The sequence below is a fragment of the Triticum urartu genome, chromosome 5A (genome assembly GCF_056163025.1).
Source record: "Triticum urartu cultivar PI428250 chromosome 5A, HENAU_Tu73, whole genome shotgun sequence".
NCBI lineage: Eukaryota > Viridiplantae > Streptophyta > Magnoliopsida > Poales > Poaceae > Triticum > Triticum urartu.
The window spans coordinates 464,993,940-465,018,369 of record NC_141877.1 but is presented as its reverse complement, the minus strand read 5'-3'; the positions used below and the strand labels follow the sequence as shown (position 1 = coordinate 465,018,369).

Sequence of the window (24,430 nt, the reverse complement as noted above, 5' to 3'; positions counted from 1 at the left end):
CATAATTTCAATGTAATTCTTCTTAATTGTGGCATGAATATTCAGATCCGAATGATTCGAGATAAAAGTTTATATTGACATAAAAATAATAATACTTCAAGCATACTAACTAAGCAATTATGTCTTCTCAAAATAACATGGCCAAAGAAAGTTCATCCCTACAAAATCATATAGTTTAGTCATACTCCATTTTCGTCACACAAGAATGCTCTCATCATGCACAACCCCGATGACAAGCCAAGCAATTGTTTCATACTTTAGCAATCTCAAACCTATAAAATTTCACGCAATATATGAGCGCGAGCCATGGACATAGCACTATGGGTGGAATAGAATATGATGATGGGGGTTATGTGGATAAGACAAAAAGGGAGAAAGTCTCACATCAACGAGGCTAATCAATGGGCTATGGAGATGCCCATCGATTGATGTTAATGCAAGGAGTAGGGATTGCCATGCAACGGATGCACTAGAGCTATAAATGTATGAAAGCTCAACGAAAGAAACTAAGTGGGTGTGCATCCAACTTGCTTGCTCATGAAGACCTAGGGCACTTGAGGAGGCCCATTGTTGGAATATACAAGCCAAGTTCTATAATGAAAATTCTCACTAGTATATGAAAGTGACAAAACAAAAGACTCTCTATCATGAAGATTATGGTGCTACTTTGAAGCACAAGTGGGGCAAAGGATAGTAGCATTGTCCCTTCTCTCTTTTTCTCTCATTCATTTTTTTTGGGGGGGGGGCTTCTCTTTTTTATGGCCTTTTTTATATATTCCTCACTTGGGACAATGCTCTAGAAAATGATGATCATCACACTTCTATTTATTTACAACTCAATGATTACTAGAACAAAAGATGACTCTGTATGAATGCCTCCGGCGGTGTACCAGGATATGCAATGAATCAAGAGTGACATGTATGAAAGAATTATGAACAGTGGCTTTGCCACAAATACTATGTCAACTACATGATCATGCTAAGCAATATGACAATGATGAATGTGTCATGATAAAAGGAATGGTGGAAAGTTGCATGGAAATATATCTCAGAATGGCTATGGAAATGCCATAATAGGTAGGTATGGTGGCTGCTTTGAGGAAGATATAAGGAGGTTTATGTGTGAAAGAGCGTATCATATCACGGGGTTTGGATGCACCGGCGAAGTTTGCACCAACTCTCAATGTGAGAAAGGGCAATGCACGGTACCGAAGAGGCTAGCAATGATGGAAGGGTGAGAGTGTGTATAATCCATGGACTCAACATTAGTCATAAAAACTCACATACTTATTGCAAAAATCTACAAGTCATCAAAAACCAAGTACTACGCGCATTCTCCTAGGGGGGTAGATTGGTAGGAAAAGACCATCGCTCGTCCCCGACCGCCACTCATAAGGAGGACAATCAAAGAACACCTCATGTTTCAAATTTGTTACATAACATTTACCATACATGCATGCTACGAGACTTGCAAACTTCAACACAAGCACTTCTCAAATTCACAACTACTCAACTAGAACGACTTTGATATTATTACCTCCATATCTCAAAACAATCATCAAGCATCAAACTTCTCTTAGTATTTAAAACACTCTTAATTCTTTTTACTAATCTTGAATACCTAGCATATTAGGATTATTTAAGAAAATTACCATGCTATTTAAGACTTTCAAAAATAATCTAAGTGAAGCATGATAGATCAATAGTTTCTATAAAACAAATCCACCACCGTGCTCTAAAAGATATAAGTGAAGTACTGGAGCAAAACTATATAACTCAAAAGATATAAGCGAAGCTCATAGAGTGTTCTAACAAATTCCAAATCATGTATGGCTCTCTCAAAAGATGTGTACAGCAAGGATGATTGTGGTAAACTAAAAATAAAAGACTCAAATCATACAAGACGCTCCAAGCAAAACACATATCATGTGGTGAATAAAAATATACCTCCAAGTAAAGTTACCGATAGAAGTAGACGAAAGAGGGGATGCCTTCCAGGGCATCCCCAAGCTTTGGTTTTAGGTGTCCTTAGATTATCTTGGGGGTTCCATGGGCATCCCCAATCTTAGGATTTTGCAACTCCTTGTTCCATAATCCATCAAATCTTTACCCAAAACTTGAAAACTTCACAACACAAAACTCAAAGTAGAAAATCTCGTGAGCTCCGTTAGCGAAAGAAAACAAAAGACCACTTCAAGGTACTGTAATGAACTCATTATTTATTTATATTGGTGTTAAACCTACTGTATTCCAACTTCTCTATGGTTTATAAACTATTTTACTAGCCATAGATTCATCAAAATAAGCAAACAACACACGGAAAAACAGAATCTGTCAAAAACAGAATAGTCTGTAGTAATATGTAGCTAGCGCAAGATCTGGAACCCAAAAAATTCAAAAATAAATTTCTAGTCGTGAGGAATTTATCTAATAATAATCTGAAAAAAGAATTAACTAAATAGCACTTTCGAAATAAAAATGGCAGCAGTTCTCGTGAGCGCTAAAGTTTCTGTTTTTTACAGCAAGATATCAAGACTTTCCCCAAGTCTTCCCAATGGTTCTACTTGGCACAAACACTAATTAAACACAAAAAACACAACCTAAACAGAGGCTAGATAAATTATTTATTACTAAAAAGGAGCAAAAAGCAAGGAATAAAAATAAAATTGGGTTGCCTCCCAACAAGCGCTATCGTTTAACGCCCCTAGCTAGGCATGATAGATCTAGGTATTGCCATAATAGTAAGATAGATCATTAAAACTCTTTTCATGTTCTCTACGTTCGGCAGCAAGTTTTCTTTGAGGCAAGCAAAAGTAATCAAAAGGGCTAAATTTAATGGGACAAAAGTCCCCAAGATCAACTTTAGGAGGTATAGGTTCCTCTTTCGGCCCTTCGTATTGCACAACCAATTCATCATTATAAGCATTCTTTTGACAGAACTTTGTGAGCCTATACTCAAGAGAGTATCCTAGATCATTATTTCGAATAGCAAAATCATTATTAAGTTCAGAAAGTCTATCAATTAGAACATTGGTGGGAACATTTTTTCTAAGGTTTTCATTAAAAGCAACATAATCTAGAGATTGAAAACGCATTATTTCCTCTTGATCAAATAGGATAGTTTGGGAGGACGGCCAGCGTCCACCCTATAATGCGCAAAGATTTCTTTGTCCTCTCTTATTATAGATCTGAATTCATGAGCCAAAAAGATAGTAGCGGCATGCTTGACAGAAGAATGCTCAATATTAGAAAATTCTAGGAAAATCCTTTGTATGCAAGGGTGCATGTGCATAAATTGCCTTTCAAGTTCAACTACAAGCATGGCAATAGCGTCCGCAATACTACTAGTTCTATGAAGGACAGAACTACCCATAGAAGGCAAAGCACCGGCACAAGTAAAGAAATCTTGGATAACTCCTTTTCCAATAATATTACCACCACCAATACGGAATTTTTTTGTATGTAAGATAGGGGGTTCTTCAGCAGGAGTGTCAGAATTTTTCATGATATTATTATTGTCCATATCGACAATAATTTCCCCAATTTCAGACATGACGGCAGAAAGTGCAAAGGGCAAAAAGAGGCAAATAGAGAAAGAGAGGGAGAATAGGAGAGAGAGAGGGCGAATAAAACAGCAAGGGTGAAGTGGGGGAGAGGAAAACAAGAGGCAAATGGCAAATAATGTAATGCGGGAGATAAGGGTATGTGATGGGGACTTGGTATGTTGACTTTTGCGTAGACGCCAGAAATGGCTCGTTGTTGGAAGTCAAATCTTGACTTGTGCGAACCTCCCCGGCAACGGCGCCAGAAATTCTTCTTGCTACCTCTTGAGCACTACGTTGGATTTCCCGGAAGAGGAAAGGATGATGCAGCAAAGTAGCGTAAGTATTTCCCTCAGTTTTTGAGAATCAAGGTATCAATCCAGTAGGAGGTTGCACACGCGTCCCCTAGTACCTGCACAAAACAAATAACTCCTCGCAACCAACGCGATAAGGGGTTGTCAATCCCTTCACGGTCACTTACGAGAGTGAGATCTGATAGATATGATAAGATAATGTTTTTGGTATTTTTGTGATAAAGATGCAAAGTAAAATAAAAGCAAAGTAAAAATGCAAAGGAAATAACTAAGTATTGGAAGATTAATATGATGAAGATAGATCCGGGGGCCATAGGTTTCACTAGTGGCTTCTCTCAAGAGCATAAGTATTCTACAGTGGGTGAACGAATTACTGTTGAGCAATTGACAGAATTGAGCATAGTTATGAGAATATCTAGGTATGATCATGTATATAGGCATCACGTCCGAGACAAGTAGACCGACTCCTGCCTGCATCTACTATTATTACTCCACTCATCGACCGCTATCCAGCATGCATCTAGAGTATTAAGTTCATCAAAACAGAGTAACGCCTTAAGCAAGATGACATGATGTAGAGGGATAAATTCATGCAATATGATAAAAACACCATCTTGTTATCCTCGATGGCAACAATACAATGCGTGCCTTGCTGCCCCTACTGTCACTGGGAAAGGACACCACAAGATTAAACCCAAAGCCAAGCACTTCTCCCATTGCAAGAAAGATCAATCTAGTAGGCCAAACCAAACTAATAATTAGAAGAGACTTGCAAAGATAACCAATCATACATAAAAGAATTCAGAGAAGATTCAAATATTGTTCATAGATAGACTTGATCATAAACCCACAATTCATCGGTCTCAACAAACACACCGCAAAAAGAAGATTACATCGAATAGATCTCCACAAGAGAGGGGGAGATCATTGTATTGAGATCGAAAAAGAGAGAAGAAGCCATCCAGCTAATAACTATGGACCCGAAGGTCTGAAGTAAACTACTCACACTTCATCGGAGAGGCTATGGTGTTGATGTAGAAGCCCTACGTGATGGATGCCCCCTCCGACGGAGCTCCGGAACAGGCCCCAAGATGGGATCTCGTGGATACAGAAAGTTACGGCGGTGGAATTAGGGTTTTGGCTCTATATCTGATCGTTTGGGGGTACGTAGGTATATATAGGAGGAAGAGTACATCGGTGGAGCAACAGGGGGCCCACGAGGGTGGAGGGCGCCCCTGGGGGGGGGGGGTAGGCGCGCCCCCCTACCTCGTGGCCTCCTCCTTTGTTTCTTGGCGTAGGGTCCAAGTCTCCTGGATCATGTTCGGCGAGAAAATCACGTTCCCGAAGGTTTCATTCCGTTTGGACTCCGTTTGATATTCCTTTTCTTCGAAACCCTAAAATAGGCAAAAAAACAGCAATTCTGGGCCGGGCCTCCGGTTAATAGGTTAGTCCCAAAAATAATATAAAAGTGGAAAATAAAGCCCAATAATGTCCAAAACAGTAGATAATATAGCATGGAGCAATCAAAAATTATAGATACATTGGAGACGTATCAATAACTTTTGTCCCATTATATTTGGTAGACACTTATTGAATACTGTTAATGCTAGGATAGATTGCAAAAAGGATGTTGTTACTATTGGTTTGGGGGATATGTCTCATGAGTTTAATTTTGCTAAATTTCCTAGACAACCCCATGATAAAGAATTGCCTAGTAAAGATGAAATTATTGGTCTTGTTTCTATTGTCGTGCCTCCTAATGATCCTTTAGAACAATATTTGCTCGACCATGAAAATGATATGTTTATGAATGAAAGAAGGGAAATAGATGAAGTATTCTTTAAAGAGGGACCTATTTTGAAACACAACTTGCCTGTTGAAATCCTAGGGGATCCTCCTCCACCCAAGGGTGATCCCGTGTTTGAGCTTAAACCATACCTGATACTCTTAAATATGCTTATCTTGATGAGAAAAAGATATATCCTATTATTATTAGTGCTAAGCTTTCAAAGCAGGAAGAAGAGAAATTATTGAAAACTCTGAAGAAGCACAGTGCTGCTATTGAATATACTCTTGATGATCTTAAGGGCATTAGTCCCACTCTATGCCAGCACAAAATAAAATTATAGAAAGACGCGAAACCGGTTGTTGATTACCAATGACGGTTAAATCCTAAGATGAAGGAAGTGGTAAGAAAAGAAATACTAAAGCTTCTGGAGGCAGGTATAATTTATCCCGTTGCTGATAGTCAGTGGGTAAGTCCTGTCCATTGTGTCTGTAAGAAGGGAGCTATTATTGTTGTTCCTAATGATAAAGATGAATTGATCCCATAAAGAATTATTACAGGTTATAGAATGGTAATTGATTTCCACAAATTAAATAAAGCTACTAAAAAGGATCGTTACCCTTTAACTTTTATTGATCGAATACTAGAAAGATTATCCAAACATACACATTTTTGCTTTCTAGATGGTTATTCTGGTTTCTCTCAAATACCTGTGTCAAAAGAGGATCAAGAAAAGACAACTTTTACTTGCCCTTTCGGTACCTTTGCTTATAGAGTTATGCCTTTTGGTTTATGTAATGCACCTGCTACCTTTCAAAGATGTATGACTGCTATATTCTCTGACTTTTGAGAAAAGATTGTTGAGGTATTCATGGATGATTTTTCTGTATATGGAACTTCTTTTGATGATTGCTTAAGCAACCTTGACCGAGTTTTGCAGAGATGTGAAGAAACTAATCTTGTTTTGAATTGGGAGAAGTGCCACTTTATGGTTAATGAAGGTATTGTCTTGGGGCATAAAATTTCTGAAAGAGGTATTGAAGTTGATAAAACTAAAGTTGATGCTATTGAAAAGATGTCATGTCCTAAGGACATTAAAGGTATAAGAAGTTTCCTTGGTCATGCCGGTTTTTATAGGAGGTTCATTAAAGACTTCTCCAAAATTTCCAGGCCTCTAACTAATCTCTTACTAAAAGATGTTTCTTTCGTCTTTGATGATGATTGTGTAGAAGCATTTGAAATACTTAAGAAAGCCTTGATTTCTGCACCTAGTGTTCAGCCACCTGATTGGAATTTACCCTTTGAAATTATGTATGATGCTAGTGATTATGCTGTAGGGGTTGTTCTAGGACAAAGAGTTGATAAGAAATTAAATGTTATCCAATATGCTAGTAAAACTCTAGACAGTGCCCAGAGAAATTATGCTACTACTGAAAAAGAATTTTTAGCAGTCGTATTTGCTTGTGATAAGTTCAGACCCTATATTGTTGATTCTAAAGTAACTGTTCACACTGATCATGTTGCTATTAAATATCTTATGGAAAAGAAAGATGCTAAACCTAGACTTATTAGATGGATTCTCTTGCTACAAGAATTTGATTTGCATATTATTGATAGAAAAGGAGCTGAGAACCCCGTTGCAGACAACTTGTCTAGGTTAGAGAATGTTCTTGATGACCCACTACCTATTGATCATAGCTTTCCTGATGAACAATTAGCTGTCATAAATGCTTCTCGTACTACTCCATGGTATGCAGATTATGCTAATTATATTGTTGCTAAATTTATACCACCTAGTTTCACATACCAGCAAAAGAAAAAGTTTTTCTATGATTTAAGACATTACTTCTGGGATGACCCACACCTTTATAAAGAAGGATTAGATGGTGTTATTAGACGTTTTGTACCTGAGCATGAAAAGGAACAGATCTTACGCAAGTGTCACTCCGAGGCTTATGGAGGACACCACGCTGGAGATAGAACTGCACATAAGGTATTGCAATCCGGTTTTTATTGGCCCACTCTCTTCAAAGATGCCCGTAAATTTGTCTTGTCTTGTGATGAATGTCAAAGAATTGGTAATATTAGTAGACATCAAGAAATGCCTATGAATTATTCAATTGTTATCGAACCATTTGATGTTTGGGGCTTTGATTATATGGGACCGTTTCCTTCCTCTAATGGGTATACACATATTTTAGTTGGTGTTGATTACGTTACTAAGTGGGTAGAAGCTATTCCAACTAGTAGTGATGATCATAACACCTCTATTAAGATGCTTAAAGAAGTTATTTTTTCGAGGTTTGGAGTCCCTGGGTACTTAATGACTGATGGTGGTTCACATTTTATTCATGGTGCTTTTTGTAAGATGCTTGCTAAGTATGATGTTAATCATAGAATTGCATCTCCATATCATCCACAGTCTAGTGGTCAAGTAGAACTGAGTAATAGAGAGCTTAAATTAATTTTGCAAAAGACTGTTAATAGATCTAGAAAGAATTGGTCCAAGAAACTTGATGATGCATTACGGGCATATAGAACTACATACAAAAATCCTATGGGTATGTCTCCATATAAAATGGTTTATGGAAAAGCATGTTGGGCCATTAAAGAGCTCAATTATGATTTCAAACTTGCCGGTGAGAAGAGGCTTTTTGACATTAGCTCACTTGATGAATGGAGAACCCAGGCCTGTGAGAATGCCAAACTATTTAAGGAAAAAGTTAAAAGATGGCATGACAAAAGGATACAAAAACATGAGTTTAATGTAGGTGATTATGTATAGTTATACAACTCTCGTTTAAGATTTTTGTAGGAAAACTCCTCTCTAAATGGGAGGGTACTTACGTCATCGAGGAGGTCTATCGTTCCGGTGCCATAAAGATCAACAACTTCGAAGGCACAAATCCGAGGATGGTGAACGGTCAAAGAATCAAACATTATATCTTAGGTAATCCTATAAATGTTGAAACTAATGTTATTCAAACCGTAACCCCGGAGGAATACATAAGGGACACTTTCCAGAACGTTTCATACTCCGAAAAGGAATAGGTATGAGGTACGGTAAGTAAACCGACTCCAAAACAGTTCTAATAGAATTTTTTCTCCGTTTTGGAATATTTAAGAAAATAGGAAAATAAGAAGTAGTCCGGGAAGGACACAAGGCGTCCACGAGGGTGGAGGGCGCGTCCTACCCCCTTGGGCGTGCCCCCTGCCTCGTGGGCACCTCGTGCGCTCTCCGGACTCCGTTTTCTTACACGATACTTCTTTTGGTCGGTAAAAAAATCATTATATAATCCCCCGAAGGTTTTGACCACCGTATCACGCAAATACCTCCTGTTCTTGTTTCGAGTTGTTTTTCTGACAGATCTAGATCATCATGACGTCTCCAAGCGCCCCCAAGGACAAGTTCTTCGAGAAGGTGATCAATCCCTACCTCGCGGAGGTGCTGCAACACCCTCAAACCATTGAGATGCGTGAGGGGTTGCTGCACATCCGTGATGTTGAGGGACCAAGGAGGACCGGAAGCGTGGAGACAAGGCTCGAAGCAATGGAGCTACAAGTTTTCAAGTGCCAGGAGATGGTGGAACGTGGAGTCGATGCCAACCACATAATGATCATGGAGTTCACCAACAACCATAAGATGGATGCCAAGAACATTGGGGAGGCCATCTTCAAGCTTCACGAGAAAATTGAGCGCCTCCAAGCTAGATCTATGACCTGCAAAACCAAAACTATGAGTATGAATATAGATTCAAGAGGATGAGTTTGGCTGCAGATTTGAGGATCCCGGAGACTCAATCATCCTTTTACGATGGTGAGCCTATGCCTTGGAAGATGGATGACAAGCCTACATCAACAACAACTCCACCATCTATTTCACCTCTGAAGAAAGAGATATAAACACATGGGTATGGGCACTCCCCTTGGCAACTGTCAAGCTTGGGGGAGGTGCCCCGGTATCGTATCACCATCACACTTTTATCTTTACCGTTTTTCTAGTTCGATCCTTTTAGTAATATTTTGATCTAGTAGAATAAAGTTTTAGTATGATCTAGTTTTGAGTTTTGCTTTATGATCCTTCTATGTAATCGAGTCCATGAGCTATATATATAATAAAGATTAGTGTTGAGTCAAGGGCCTGATTATCTTGCCATGATCTTGAGGGAATAAAAATAAAAGAGAAGAGAAAGAATAAAAAGAAATAAAGAGATCATATGGATCTTATGGAGAGTAATGACTTCACATATAAAGAGTATGATGAATAAAAGTTGTTGAGAGTTGACAAACATAGTTTTGGTCATCGTTGCAATTAATAGGAAGTAATAAAGAAAGAGAGGTTTTCACATATAAATATACTATCTTGGACATCTTTTATGATTGTGAGCACTCATTAAAATATGACATGCTAAAAAGTTGATGTTGGACAAGGAAGTCAACGTAATGGGTTGTGTTTTCTTACATCCGAAATAAATTATATTGTCATGGATCATCCAACATGTTGAGCTTGCCTTTCCCTCTCATGCTAGCCAAATTGTTTGCACCAAGTAGAGATACTACTTGTGCTTACAAATATCCTCAAACCCAGTTTTGCCATGAGAGTCCACCATATCTACCTATGGATTGAGCAAGATCCTTCAAGTAAGTTGTCATTGTTGCAAGCAATAAAAATTGCTCTCTAAATATGTATGATTTATTAGTGTGGAGAAAATAAGCTTTATACGATCTTGTGATGCGGAAGAAATAAAAGCGATGGACTGCATAATAAAGGTCCATATCACAAGTGGCAATATAAAGTGACGTTCTTTTGCATTAATATTTCGTGTATCCAACCATAAAAAAACATGACAACCTCTGCTTCCCTCTACGAAGGGCATATCTTTTATTCATATCTTATACTTCATACAAGAGTCATGGTGATCTTCACCTTTCCTTTTTACATTTTATCCTTTGGCAAGCACAATGTGTTGAAAAGATCCTGATATATATAGCTATTGGATGTGAGTTTTCATGAACTATTATTGTTGACATTACCCTTGAGGTAAAAGGTTGGGAGGCAGAACTATAAGCCCCTATCTTTCTCTGTGTCCGATCAAAACTTCATACCCATAAATATTACGTGAGTGTTAGCAATTGTAAAAGACTAAACGATAGTTGAGTATGTGGACTTGCTGAAAAACTCTTATATTGACTCTTTCCGATGTTATGGTAAATTGCAATTGCTTCAATGACTGAGATTATAGTTTGTTAGCTTTCAATGAAGTTTCTGATTCATACTTGAATTTGTGAATGAATTATTACTTTAGCATAAGAAATCATATGACAATATATATATATATACACATAAACATTATTCTGATCACGGGATCAGAATAATATTCTGATCACAACCTGACCTGCCCCGCTAGTAGTACGTTGAACTTCCTTGTGAACTAGGTTGAACTTCCGCCAACATTGCCCAAATGGGGCTTGCGATATACCGTTGGAAAGCTATGAACACCAATATCATAACCCAACTTAAATTTTTGGCAAAATATAAGCAGTTTAAGAGCAGTTTTGAAAACCGTTTTTTCTTCGCACAAAAAACGTGAATCGTATTTTCGATCGCATTTCTAAACCGTTTATCGGAATGAGGCATATAATATGGCGTTGGAAAGCTGCTGCAAAACCGCTCCTTCCACATGTTGAAAGTTTTCTCTAATTCCCTATGGTTAAAGAGTAATTTGAAAAAATGTAAAATTTCGTAAACCGAACAGCTGAGTTCGTTTTTTCGATGTCATTTCTAAACGGCTAATCCAATGGAGGCATATGATACGGAGTTGGGAAGTTTACGAAAATGTGCTACTTTTTCATCTTGCAAGTTTTTTTTTCTAATTTTGAATGGTTTAAGAGTAATTTAGAAAATGGTCCAAGTCCTACCGAGTTCGTATTTTCGAGCTAATTTTTTAACCATGCGTCCAAATGCAGCAAATGATATGGCGTTGGAAAGCTTGAACAAATGCGAAACTTTTTGGTATGTATTGTTTCTCCTAATTCTTTAAGGTTTTAAGTCAGTTTCGAAAATGGCAAAAAATGTATTTTCGCCGTAATTTCTACAAACTTTATCGGAATGGGGCAAATAATAGACCGCTGAAAAGCTACGGAAAATGCGAAACTTTTTCATGTTGATGGTTTTCTCTGATTCCTAGCCGTTTTCAAGTAATTTCAAAAACGGCGGGATCATCCATTCTGCCTTTATCGCGAAACAGATTCTTCGAAAATGCACCGCGTGAAGAACCTGAACTTCTCGGCGCGTGTACCTGAACTTCACTCTGTTTTTCACGTGATTTTTTTGCTCGTAGATATCCATCCACTGCTCGTAACTCTCCATCCATTCACCGGAATTGAGCACGTGATATACCGATGGAAAGCTGCTGTAAGCACGCAAGTTTCCCGTGTTGATCATCTTTTCATACTCGCGACGATTTTAAAAGTTTTCATCTGAAATTCATTCAGCGTAGTAGTCGAACTTCCTGCTGTTTTCACGTTGAACTTCTGTGACGTATTTTCGTTTGTAATTTTCTCATACATTTCGTCAGTGTCACACAAATGATATTCTTTTTGTACAAACCTCTCTCACAATATATTTTTTAACTTTCTCCGACCGAGGACTTGAACTTACACAAATGATATTCCTGTCGTTTTGAGGTAAATTAGAGAAATGACGAGATCATGATTTCTGCCTTCATTGCGAATGGAAACGCACTGCGTGAAGTAGTTGAACTTCTGGGGCATGTTTGTTTGAACTTCACTCTATTTTTTGATGTGTCGTTTTTTGCACCGCGTGAAGTAGTTGAACTTCTGGGACATGTCTGTTTGAACTTCACTCAGTTTCACTTTATTGTATTTTTATTATATGAAATACACACCATGTAGTACGTGAACTTCCGATCGTTATCACTCTGAACTTCTCTCTGGGTTGAGAGAATTATTTTAAAACACAAAAACAACATATATTTTTTTGTATTATCGACATCTAAATACACGGTGAAGCTCTCTCACAAGAATTTTTTAAACTTTTCCTCACCGAGCACTTGAACTTCTAGCAACCATTTTTTCATATATGAGTTGTTTTTAAAAGTGCAAAAAATGGTGTTTTATTTTTTTTTTATTTTTTGAACAGGTAAATCCTAGGTTTTAATAACCTACGAACTTCTCTGTTATTTCAATTTGAACTTCATCTTTTTTATAGTTTGAGTAAAGAATTGTATTCGATTTTTATATAGAAAAATTGAACATGAAAATACAAGGTGAACCTCTCTCGCAAGAATTTTTGAACTTCTCTGGACAGAGCACTTGAACTTCTTTTAACAAACCTTTTAAGATTTTATTTTTTTTATACTTTTATTCTCACATGAAATGCATTCCTTGCAGTACTTGAACTTCCCGTTGTTTTCATTATGAACTTCTGTCACATTTTTGTGTATACGTTGAATTACATGCAATTGAAGATCGGACATCATTTTTGCTATTTTTTAAAACATGTAATTGGAGGTCGAACGCCCCGCAATATAAATTATGAATCATGCATGAGGGTGCACGTGAACTTCTTGCAACAAATATGAGTTTTTATATTCTTCGAAATTCTATGTTATTTCAAATTGAACTTCTTAGTCTTACAGTTAGATAAAAATATGTTTTCAAATAATCATCAAACATTTTTTTAGAAATGGAAAGAATTTGAGTTTTTCGTAAACATCAAGCTACTCCTTCTATTTTTATTTGAACTTTTTTAATTTTATTCTTTAGTAACGAAGAAAACCTATGTTTTTTTTAATACTGAACTTCTCTTTTTTTATAATTTGGACTTCTTGGTTTGTTTGAAATAGTTTATTTTTTTCATTTTACTGAAACCATAAAACAATGTTCTTTTTATAAAAAATAAGCATCAAAGTCGTGTGTTATGTTAATTTGACTTCTTGCTTTTCTTTTTAGATACAAAAAATTCTGATTTTCTTATCGACCTGCTATGTATCTTAAAGTTGAAGTTCTTGGTTTAGTTTTAGATACAGAAAAATTGTCTACTGTTTTGTCTTTTAACTTGTAGTCTTTTCGGGGGTTTTGTGAACTTCTAGAGTTTATTTTGGTGCAAATTCACACACACACACACACACACACACACACACAGAGAGAGAGAGAGACCAAAAGGTTGGGTGGCGCGAGACGCCTGGAGCAGCTGGGTCCGGAGCGATGGAGCACCTCTTGGTTTTATTTCTTTTAGTAATGGAAAAAAACCTAGTTTTTTAATAAGCATCGAGCCGCTCCATTTTTAGATTTGAACTTCTAGGAGTTTCTAACGAAGATCTTTTTTATACATTTGTGTTGAGATGCATTGTGCTTTGTAGCTTGGCCTTCTTGGGTTTGTAATAAACATTGGACTTCTTCGTCTTTTAAATTTGAACTTCTAGGTTTTTTCTAGAAACGGGGAAATCCTGCTTTTTTATAATTTTGAAATGACTTTTTTTAATTTGAACTTCTAGGTTTTTTAGAAATGGGGAAATACCATTTTTAATTAAAAAAATTGAACTGCTCTTACTTTGATCTTCCTAGGATGTTTTAAATAAATTAAATTATTGGCTTTTTAGTTAAAAACGAAAAATCCATAGATTTTTTTGTACAAACATATGAATGTCACTTTGTTTTCTCATTTTCCCAAACTCTCCAATTTATTAATTTTCAAAGTTAACATTTTTCTTGGTGAGGCAAGTTTTCTTCTTGGTAGATAAACATCCAATTGCTCTGTTCATTCAATTTGAACCTCTTCATTTAATTCTTATAGTAACGGGAAAAATATATGAGTTATTTAGTAAAAGTTGAATAGTCCGACCTTCACGTTTTGTTGTTTTTGAACTTCATTTCTTTTTTTAAAATTGGTTAAATTATATCTTTCCGGCGAAGCTTTTTCTTCTCATTCGAACTTCGCTGGTGATTTTTTTACTTTCGTTGTTATTTGCCGACAATTTTTTTGGAAGTTTTTAGTGCTTTTGACCTCCCATCTTTTTGGACATGAACTTCAACTTTTTTGTAGTGTTTTGGTTTTTCCAGACATCCCCATTTCACGTCTCCAAACAATCTTATTTTTTTATTAAACATCTTTGAAACTATGTTTTCCTGAATGCATGAATTGCCAACAACATCGTGTGAACTTGTGATTCTATTTTTTCCAAATCATCTTTTCTGTGTGGCTAGTTGGGTTTTGGTACTCCCGTAAGATCGACAACACCCGTCAATTGAAAAAAAGCTAGTGCACTGTCCATATAATGCAAGTAGCACTAGGAGTACCAACGTATGTTGTTTTCGAAAACAAATAGTAATAATAAAGCCATGCATGTTTTTACTCCACACCTTTTTGTCCTTATCTCTCCATCTTATCTCCTAGAAGTAACCACCACTACACGTTTTTATTCCTTGTTCTCTCTTCTCTCTGTAACTTTTCTCTACTCATTCATACGGAAGCTAGCAACTGGATGCAGCAACCCGAGCTACAAAAGTTTAGGCTCGATTTGGGTTCAGGCGCCCGGCGGACCATTGCCAGACCAACTCGGGGAGGCTTCACTCGGGAGGAGCCTGTACTCCTTTTGCAGCTGGACGCAGCGACCCGACATCTCAGTGACCTGAACACCAAGGTGACCGACCTTGCAAGTGAAATTGAACTTCCACTTGGCAGGCGAGGCGGGCGTGGAGTGGAACGATGATGCAGCGCGGAGATGGCTGTGCAGGACGAGGAGGCCCTTGCTTAGTGAGGCGGTGGCCTGCGTTCCCTCTGGATGAGGACGAATCTCTCAACCTGCTTTTTTTTCTTCAGTCTAACCTCCTACTTCTTCATAGTCTGACCTGCTATGCTCGGCTTGGTGGGAGACCTCAACGCCGAGGTTGCTAGCCTCGAACGCAACTATTGCTGCGTCAGGATGGCCTCGATGCAGATGGACCCGATGGCACCATGATGAAAGAAGAACAACAAGGAGAGATAGATGCCCGAACAGACTTCTCGCACCCTGTTCCGCGCGCGCCCTGTTTGAACTTTTTCAGCTGTACATTGGCATGTATGCATCGGACCCGTGCATTGGCAGTGGCCTATCTTGCAAGCTCGAGGGTGGCTGAGGATGACATGGACGGCAGCTCACTGCTCACAGGAGCTCGTTGCTGTAGACAGAGAGGAAGGTCAGGAGGGAAAGGACAGGGGGCGGAGCCGGCTGTAACTGGTGGCAGTGCATCGCAGCAGGGCACGCGACCAGCTGCAGATCAAGACCTCCTGCGGCTGCAGGTCAAGACCTCCCACAGCTGTAGGTCGAGGCCGGAGGGATGAGGAGGCGGTGGTTGGTCGTGAGACGAGAAAGATGACGAAAGGGAACTGGAGAAGCACTTGGCGGCCGGTGGAAGACGGAGCTGCCGCTGGCTTTATGGAAGAAGGCCGGAGCGGCGTGTTCAAGGGCGGCGCAGGATGCGGGCCGCGAGTCGTGGCATCGCTGAGGTGAGGAGCTTGGCTCCGGATGCAGGCTTGGATTAGCAGTCACGGCGCCGTGGTCGACCAGTGACCCCGGATCCGGTGGCAAAAGGGATTGGGTTCGACGCCTGGATCTGGGAGGAGGGAGAGCTACATCTTGATCTAGCACTGGATGTGGTGGTCTGCGGCGGCGCACGGAGAACTACGGCGTGGCTACGACGCACGGGACCCAGGGGCGGCGGCGCGGTGGGATCAGGGCGACGTCGGAGCATGGGGATCGAGCGTGGATGAAGACCCGGTGCTGCGGGAGAGGATCGTGGGCTACGGGTGGTGGGTGGGCTGTTTTTTTAGGGCGCACCGATTTGGGAGGATCCCGTCGCCCCTATATAGCTCGCGCCGTGATCCAAATAACTATTCTAATCCTGGGATCAGAATGGTGCTACTCTCTCTATATATATATATAGCTCGCGCCCCCTGGCTCGTGGGCCCCCTGGCCGGCCTCCGGTGCCCATCTTTGGCTATATGAAATCTTTCACCCTGTAAAAAATCATAAGCAAGCTCACGAGACGGAACTTCGCCGCCACCAGGCGGAACCTTGGCGGAACCAATCTAGGGCTCCGGCGGAGCTGTTCTGCCGGGGAAACATCCCTCCGGGAGGGAGAAGTCATCACCATCGTCATCACCATCGATCCTCTCAGCGGGAGGGGGTCAATCTCCATCAACATCTTCACCAGCACCATCTCATCTCCAACCCTAGTTCATCTCTTGTATCTAATCTTTGTCTCAAAGCCTCAGATTGGTACCTGTGGGTTACTAGTAGTGTTGATTACTCCTTGTAGTTGATGCTAGTTGGTTTATTCGGTGGAAGATCATATGTTCAGATCCTTTATGCATATTAATACCCCTCTGATTATGAACATGAATATGATTTGTGAGTAGTTACGTTTGTTCCTGAGGACATGGGAGAAGTCTTTCTATAAGTAGTCATGTGAATTTGGTATTCGTTCAATATTTTGATGAGATGTATGTTGTCTATCCTCTAGTGGTGTCATGTGAACGTTGACTACATGAAACTTCAACATTGTTTGGGCCTAGAGGAAGGCATTGGGAAGTAATAAGTAGATGATGGGTTGCTAGAGTGATAGAAGTTTAAACCCTAGTTTATGAGTTGCTTCGTAAGGGGCTGATTTGGATCTATATGTTTCATGCTATGGTTAGGTTTACCTTAATACTTCTTTTGTAGTTGCGGATGCTTGCAAGAGGAATTAATCATAAGTGGGATGCTTGTCCAAGGAAGGGCAGTACCCAAGCACCGGTCCACCCACATATCAAATTATCAAAGTAACGAACGTGAATCATATGAACGTGATGAAAACTAGCTTGACGATAATTCCCATGTGTCCTCGGGAGTGTTTTCCTTTATATAAGAGTTTTTCCAGGCTTGTCCTTTGCTACAAAAAGTATTGGGCTATCTTGTTGCACCTTATTTACATTTATTACTTGTTACCCATTACAAATTACCTTATCACAAAACTATCTGTTACCGATAATTTCAGTGCTTGTAGAGAATACCTTTCTGAAAACTGCTTATCATTTCCTTCTGCTCCTCGTTGGGTTCGACACTCTTACTTATCGAAAGGACTACGATAGATCCCCTATACTTGTGGGTCATCAACCGTTTCCCCCTTCGGCGGAGTACCGGAAAAGGCTTCCAGATGGGATCTCTTGAGAATAGAGGCTTGCGGCGGCGAAAAAAGTATTTCATGGACTCCCTGGTAGGTTTCCTGATTTTAAAGTATTTATAGAGGCGAAGTTAGGTCAAACGGAGGCTTGTGGGGCCCACTATGTACCAGGGCGCAGCCCAGAACCCTGCCGCGCCCTAGTGCCTAGTGGGCCACTCCTTCGTCTTCCCGTTCCTTCCCGAAGGTTTCAAGGTCTCTTATTTCCAGAAAAAAAAATCTCCAAAAAGTTTTGTGGCATTTGGACTTCGTTTGGTATTGATATTTTGCAAAGTAAAAAACAAGAAAAAACAGCAACTGGCACTGGGAACTGAGTTAGTAGGTTAGTCCCAAAAAATGATATAAAGTTGCTTGTAAATGTATATAAAACATCCAAGATTTATACTATAATAGCATGAAACAATCAAAAATTATAGATACGTTGAAGACGTATCAAGCGTCTTTGGGCAAGCTTGGATCCTAGCTTAAAGCTTCTTTTGCTCTGGCATAGGGTGAACATGTTTCCTTCCTACCTTTTACACATGATCTCGTTGTCACCGTTCTTAGCCCTTGTTTTTTGCACGTAGAATCGGCTCTCCTTGGTCCGAACCAAGAGGTTGGTGGGCCCTCTCTGGAGATATCTTTTTGTGTGCGGCTCGATGATGTCCGGTACTTTTCCAAGGAGAAGTGATTTCGCTAGTCTCGAGTGCTTCTTGTTCGGGTGTGACTAACTTGTGCTCATGCTCGGAAACAAGTTGGCGGCATCTGGTAGCGCAACAAGAAAATGAGACATACATGATATTTTGGTCTGAGCGAAAATATTTTCTATCATGGAAGTGACACTTCCATGACGATAGTAGTGACAAAAACACCCGAACAAGAAGACCTGAGCCGCCTCATCATCGTCGACCCCTACCCGATGCCCACCGAAGGCCTCCGCCCACCCCACCGCTGAGCTCGCAGATTGGGAGTGCGCCACTGAGCTACCGCCACACACCATCGAGGCATAGGTTGCCCAGGGGAACCGCACGGAAGCCACTGTTATTGCGTCCCCCCGGGCTTCGTCGACGGCATCTTCGATGGTGGTGAGACGTGGAGGAGGAGGGAGGGGTCGCGGCGGTGTGCGGGAGTTGCCCACTGTGTCACCAGAGGTGGGCGGCGCAGGGGTGTTTCCGTGGCCAATGTCTGATATTGTCTGTGCCTCCCCTTATATATGCGGTTTAGGCTAGGGTTTTACAATGTGAGACATACGATCTAGGTTGCCGCCAACCCAGACTTGGGGGCCAAGAAGGTCTTGGGTTGCCTATCCTTCCCGGGCTGGTTCTTGTCGCCGGGTACGTAGTAGGCCTCCTGGGCCCTTGGGGCAGGCTTGTTACCAAGCTCCTATAGGTGAGCCACTCCTGGTGTACTTCACAAGAGGGGAAAAAACAAAACAAAAATAAGAATACCTAGGAAAACCAAGCAAAATTCAAAAACAGAAAAAACGAGAACACGTGCAGGAAACAAAACGATGTGCTTGCAGACTAGTTTCCCACCATCTTCTTCAAGCTCAGTGGGAGGCTTTTAGTTTAATCTTTATTTCAAAAACAAAAAGACTAGAAGGCGTAATATCAAATCTCAGTCCACACATTGGGCTTGACGGTGCACACAAATGGGCCGAGCCCTTGTCATATCCCAAGTTGGAAGGCCCTGCCCTACCCCATTTTTTTCAAGATTCCGAAACTCCGAATGGGGAAAGATTTTTTGCGCGTAAGCAAATATCCCCGGAGACCAGGCCAACCACACCGGAGCCAGAGAAATATCTCCTTCGCTTTTGCACTTTTCTTTTGGGGGGTCCCCGACACGTCACAGCACAGCACCGCTGCTCCCCCGGCGATGGCCTGCGGCGGCGGCGGCGAGTCTGAGGCGGAGCGGAGGGCAGCGCTGCTGCGCGAGATAACGGAGGAGGGCGGCTTCGCTTTCGTCGCCTCGGCGGAGAAGGCGGCGGCGGGGGACCTGCGGGCGGCGGAGGCGGCGCGGGAGATGGCGTGGGAGCAACTCCACTCGGGGCCCTGGAGCGAGGTCGGCAGCGCGTGGAGGGACGCCTACGCGCTCGCCTGCCTCCACGTCGCGCGCCTCCGCCGGGCCGCCGCCGACCGCCGCGCCGCGCTCCGGGCGCTCGACATGGGGCTCATCATGGGGGGAAACCTCCTCCGCGCCGATCTCGAGGCCGCCCTGGCCTCCATCGCCGCGGAGCCGAGCGACGGCGAAGGTGACGGCGCGGAGGCTGTCGATGAGGAAGCCAATAGGTGGAGGGAAGGGCTCGACAGGAACCGTGACATCGCCGATGTGAGACCGCTACTGCCTTCGTAAGATTTCGTGCGTGTGTGCGTGGGGCTGTGGGCAGTACCACCACTAAGGCTTAATTTTGTAGGGGCTTGTTGCAGAATGCCTATTTTTCAATGTTTCATAAGGCTGCAATTTACTAAATTTAGACTTTTATAGTTCTTATTGTGCAAAGATCTCATGTTGCTACATTAGGTGCACAATCTTAAGCAAATTATGCGTGTGAAATGATGTGTCCCATTGTGATTATCAGGGCATTGATACAGTGAATGATGTCATGAGTTGTCCGGATATTTGACCCAAAAAATAGGTGTAGATTATCTGCAGTGATTATAAGATTCTTTTTCTAGTTACCTCGTTGCTTCCTTGTTTTCTGTATTGTTGTGCGGATGAGGGCATTTATAGTTCATTTCTTGGTGTATTGTTGTTAATGATGCTATAATTTTTTCAGGCCCTCAAAATTCTTCCAACAAAGTCTTTATCTTGTAAGGAAATCGCAAGACGATCGTGTATATCTTTGGAGGAGTTTATATGTGATCACTTTTTACCTGAGACCCCTGTTATAATCAGTGGCTGCATCGATCATTGGCCTGCGATGACAAAATGGAAGGACATCCAGTACCTAAAGAAGATTGCTGGGGATCGGACTGTTCCTGTTGAGGTAAATGCTTCTCCTTAAAGTAGATGTTGAAATACAAAAACCAGCTGTTTCTATTTTGATGATTTATCATACCTGTTTGTGCTGATATGTGATTCTGCATTTCATTACAAATGTGCATCAAACCCTGGTGGTTCAATGCTTGTTATTAGTTCTCAAAGGCCTTCACATCCCATAGAAATAAATTATGAAGCTTAATGCTGATCTCTTTTCTGCTGATATGGAACAAAATGTGCATCTAACCTTGATGCTCGATAACATTGTTTGTAAAAGTGGCTTCAAAGTTTGATCTTCAGCGCACTTGTCTTACACATCCCTTTACACTATAGTACCACGCTTGCTTAGTTGCTTACACAATAAGCACATTTTTGAGAAATTTTATCCAATTGTGCTTTCTTTTTGCAAGTTTGGAACATATATCTTTTGCCTTGGCCGTCAGATTCATATGTCTATCAAACTTCCTTTTGAACTGCTTTGTTTTTTGTCACGTTTATTTGTTCCATCTTTGACACTATTCACTTATTTTGTGTTTGTTGTTTTACCGACCATGTTATTTCGAAAACCCTAAGTGTGTGTATTTCTTCACGGGTTTTTTGCCAATGTGATTCCATGCCTTTTTTACGTGCTTCACTTTGCTATGCTTTTGCCTGTATCATCTTTACTTAACCATGCCGGTGTTTGTAAGAATTACAAAGAACCAATTCTCCTGATGTTGAAACATATTAGTATAGCTGTGTAAAATCTTGTTCCGTTAAGAGAATATCCAGGAATGCCAGTTGACAGTAGCTAGCTATTTATATGCAATCCAAGCCAGTTCAATTCGTGCTTGCTTCTAGTAGTTTAGGACTCATGCTTAGTTAAGATTTTAGAAAGAACACTACTCCTTGTATTAATTTCCTAGTGATGTATGACCCTTGCTTAGTTACTATTTTAGAAGGAACATTTCCCCTTGCTTCAATTTCCTAGTGGTTTTGGTGCACTGATATAGTTGACTCCGTGTCAGGTTGGGAAGAGCTATGTTTGCAGTGAGTGGAAGCAGGAGCTTATCACGTTCTCCCAGTTCCTTGAGAGGATGTGGTCAACCGCCTGTCCTTCAAATTTGACATATCTAGCTCAGCATCCATTATTTGAGCAGGTGGAAGCTGTCATTGTTGAATCCTTAGTAAAAGTTATTTTTTATGGAAGAGAAAATGTCTTAGTTCAGCTGTCAGATTTTAGTTATTGACGTTTGGCAGATAAAAGAGCTTCATGAAGACATAATGGTTCCTGACTACTGTTATGCTGGTGGAGGGGAACTCCAATCACTTAATGCTTGGTTTGGTCCACACGGGACAGTGACACCATTGCACCACGACCCGCATCACAACATTTTAGCTCAGGTATACGGGAATATACTGTTTTTACCTTTGATTGTTGGTTTCTAGAGTTAATAACCAACACTTGATGTTCCTGTACCTTAAAACTTGAACAGGCATTTTGCAAGTAGATATTTGCTTGATAACAAATTATCCATATTATCTTGGAAATGGTGTTCTGTTATGCGATTAATTTATTAGTTTTAACTGTGTTTCCTTCAGTCCTCGATATGTATGCAAGTAACTCTGCATATTTGAGTTCTCTAACGAAATGTTGCATCTATGTAATTTGTTAAACAATATTAAGAAACTCATAATCATTAGATATAGCGTAGAGATAATCACAAGCGGCTCTTTGAGCCAGGAATTGGGAATTACCTAAGGAGCTTCGCCTGCCAGGCTGCAGCGTAATTTTTGTTCTTGTGATACAGACTTTAACCTTCCAGTCAAGACTGCTGATGACCTTGTGAGTGTTTGTGTTAGAAATTATTCTGCCCTCATGTTGAGCTTCATGTAGCTCAGTGGCTTCATTTGTTTCGACTGTAAATGTTCTAGTATATTTCTGGATGATGCCTGTTAACATTTCCTTTATATAACTTTATCATCAGTTGTTATTAATAATACTTTCTCCATACCAGGTCTTGGGCAGGAAGTATATTAGACTCTATCCTGGTTCTGTATCCGAAGACTTATACCCACACACAGAAACTATGTTAAGCAATACTAGTCAGGTACAGACAATCTGTTCTGACAAGTTACATGTTGGAAAGGAAGAATACCCTTACAGATCATCACAGCGGTACATATAGTTTTGGCAGCTGAATATTGTAATACTGAAATTTCCAGATTTTTATTAGTAATACTCTCTTGTTGTCCATTACTCATTGCAAACTGGAGCTTTATTTTTGGGGCTAAATCAGTAAACTATGATAGATCACCACCCACTCTATAGGTCTTTTTTATTTCTTTCTTCGGTTGCTTGTCCACCCCCACCCCCACCCCTAGTTCGGTGTTGTGATTTTTCAGTTTTCTTCTGTAGGTACAGCAATACAGGGTTATATTGGCCTTCCCCTTATGGTTCCATATTGTCCATTATCCACATGACATGTTCTTACAGTTTTTTTGGGGGCACAAATGCAATGCAATAGTGTGTAAATAAAGACAATTCTTGGTATTATATTGTGCTAATGAATGCCTCTGCAGGTGGATCTTGACAACATAGATATGGATGAGTTCCCAAAGGTAGAAAACCTTGATTTCATGGACTGCATATTGGAGGAAGGTGACATGCTGTATATTCCTCCGAAATGGTGGCATTACGTCAGATCTCTTTCGATTAGTTTCTCCGTTAGCTTTTGGTGGCGTACAACAGTTATAAGTCCGAGCGTGTAATGAAAACATTTTGGTCTTTGATACATCAGGACCGGATCTCAGGACTCAGGAACTTGGTAAGCCTGACTGGACACATCGTTTCAACATTCTGTCGCCCACTGTTGCGTGGATGTAGTCGTTTGTACCTACTATTGCAGATGTACATGGTTATTTTTACTATGATTATTTTGGACATTTAATTGCTGTTATTGCAGATGAACACTGTTACCTATACTATAATTATTTTGGACATTTAATTGCTGCTAAACGCCTAAACCTTTATATTATGTTGCCCTCTGATGCTTGAGCTTGATTTTTTTTCATGAGACTTGAGCTTGAGATTGGAAGGCTGATGCATTTTATGAGGCTCTGTAACACATGATTGTCATTTCTTTGGGGGAGAAAGCTGCAACTGTGATGTCCCTAATACTCCAATGGTTATGATTTTACTGCACTTCGGTCTCTCTGTTATGTTCATTCATTCTAGATCCTGAAAAGTTGGAATATTTGCCACCTTCTATTCTGTTAAAACCTGCGTTGATATATCTTTTTCTATGTACGTATACACGCAGTTAAGCAATTTGTTATTTTTAGTGTTTTTGGTCTTGTCCAGCAACTGGAGTGTCTGGATGCACCAAAAGCACCAATGGTCGGAGGAAACCTACCATAACCAGCACCAGCCAAAGGATTAGGGGCTAGCTCACAAGCATTTGTCATACGTAATTAAAGGGTTAATTCAAATCATATTGTTTGCATATCTAGCTGTGATTCACAGAAGTAGTTGCCCAAGCAAGGGCAACACACACATCCCATGTTTAGTGGGTGGACTGTACCTTGTGCGACGTTTTTTTGACAACCATCGTCCTTTGTTCTGGCGG

The 24,430-nt window shown here is 40.4% G+C and overlaps 1 protein-coding gene across 2 annotated transcripts; it reads left to right on the top strand.

The window, feature by feature from the left end:
- The first annotated feature begins 19,607 nt into the window (after positions 1-19,607).
- LOC125509852 (lysine-specific demethylase JMJ30) lies at positions 19,608-23,809 on the top strand. 2 transcript variants are annotated; one of them, XM_048674882.2, is made up of 6 exons: positions 19,608-20,171; positions 20,620-20,829; positions 21,830-21,961; positions 22,062-22,205; positions 22,820-22,980; positions 23,385-23,809. In XM_048674882.2, exons 1-6 carry the CDS (start codon positions 19,719-19,721, stop codon positions 23,401-23,403), a joined length of 1,119 nt encoding a protein of 372 aa, XP_048530839.1. In that variant the 5' UTR covers positions 19,608-19,718; the 3' UTR covers positions 23,404-23,809. The 2 variants fall into 2 exon arrangements, with proteins under 2 accessions (XP_048530839.1, XP_048530838.1); XM_048674881.2 differs by having other exon boundaries at positions 19,609-20,171; positions 22,820-22,912.
- Positions 23,810-24,430: the final 621 nt, after the last annotated feature.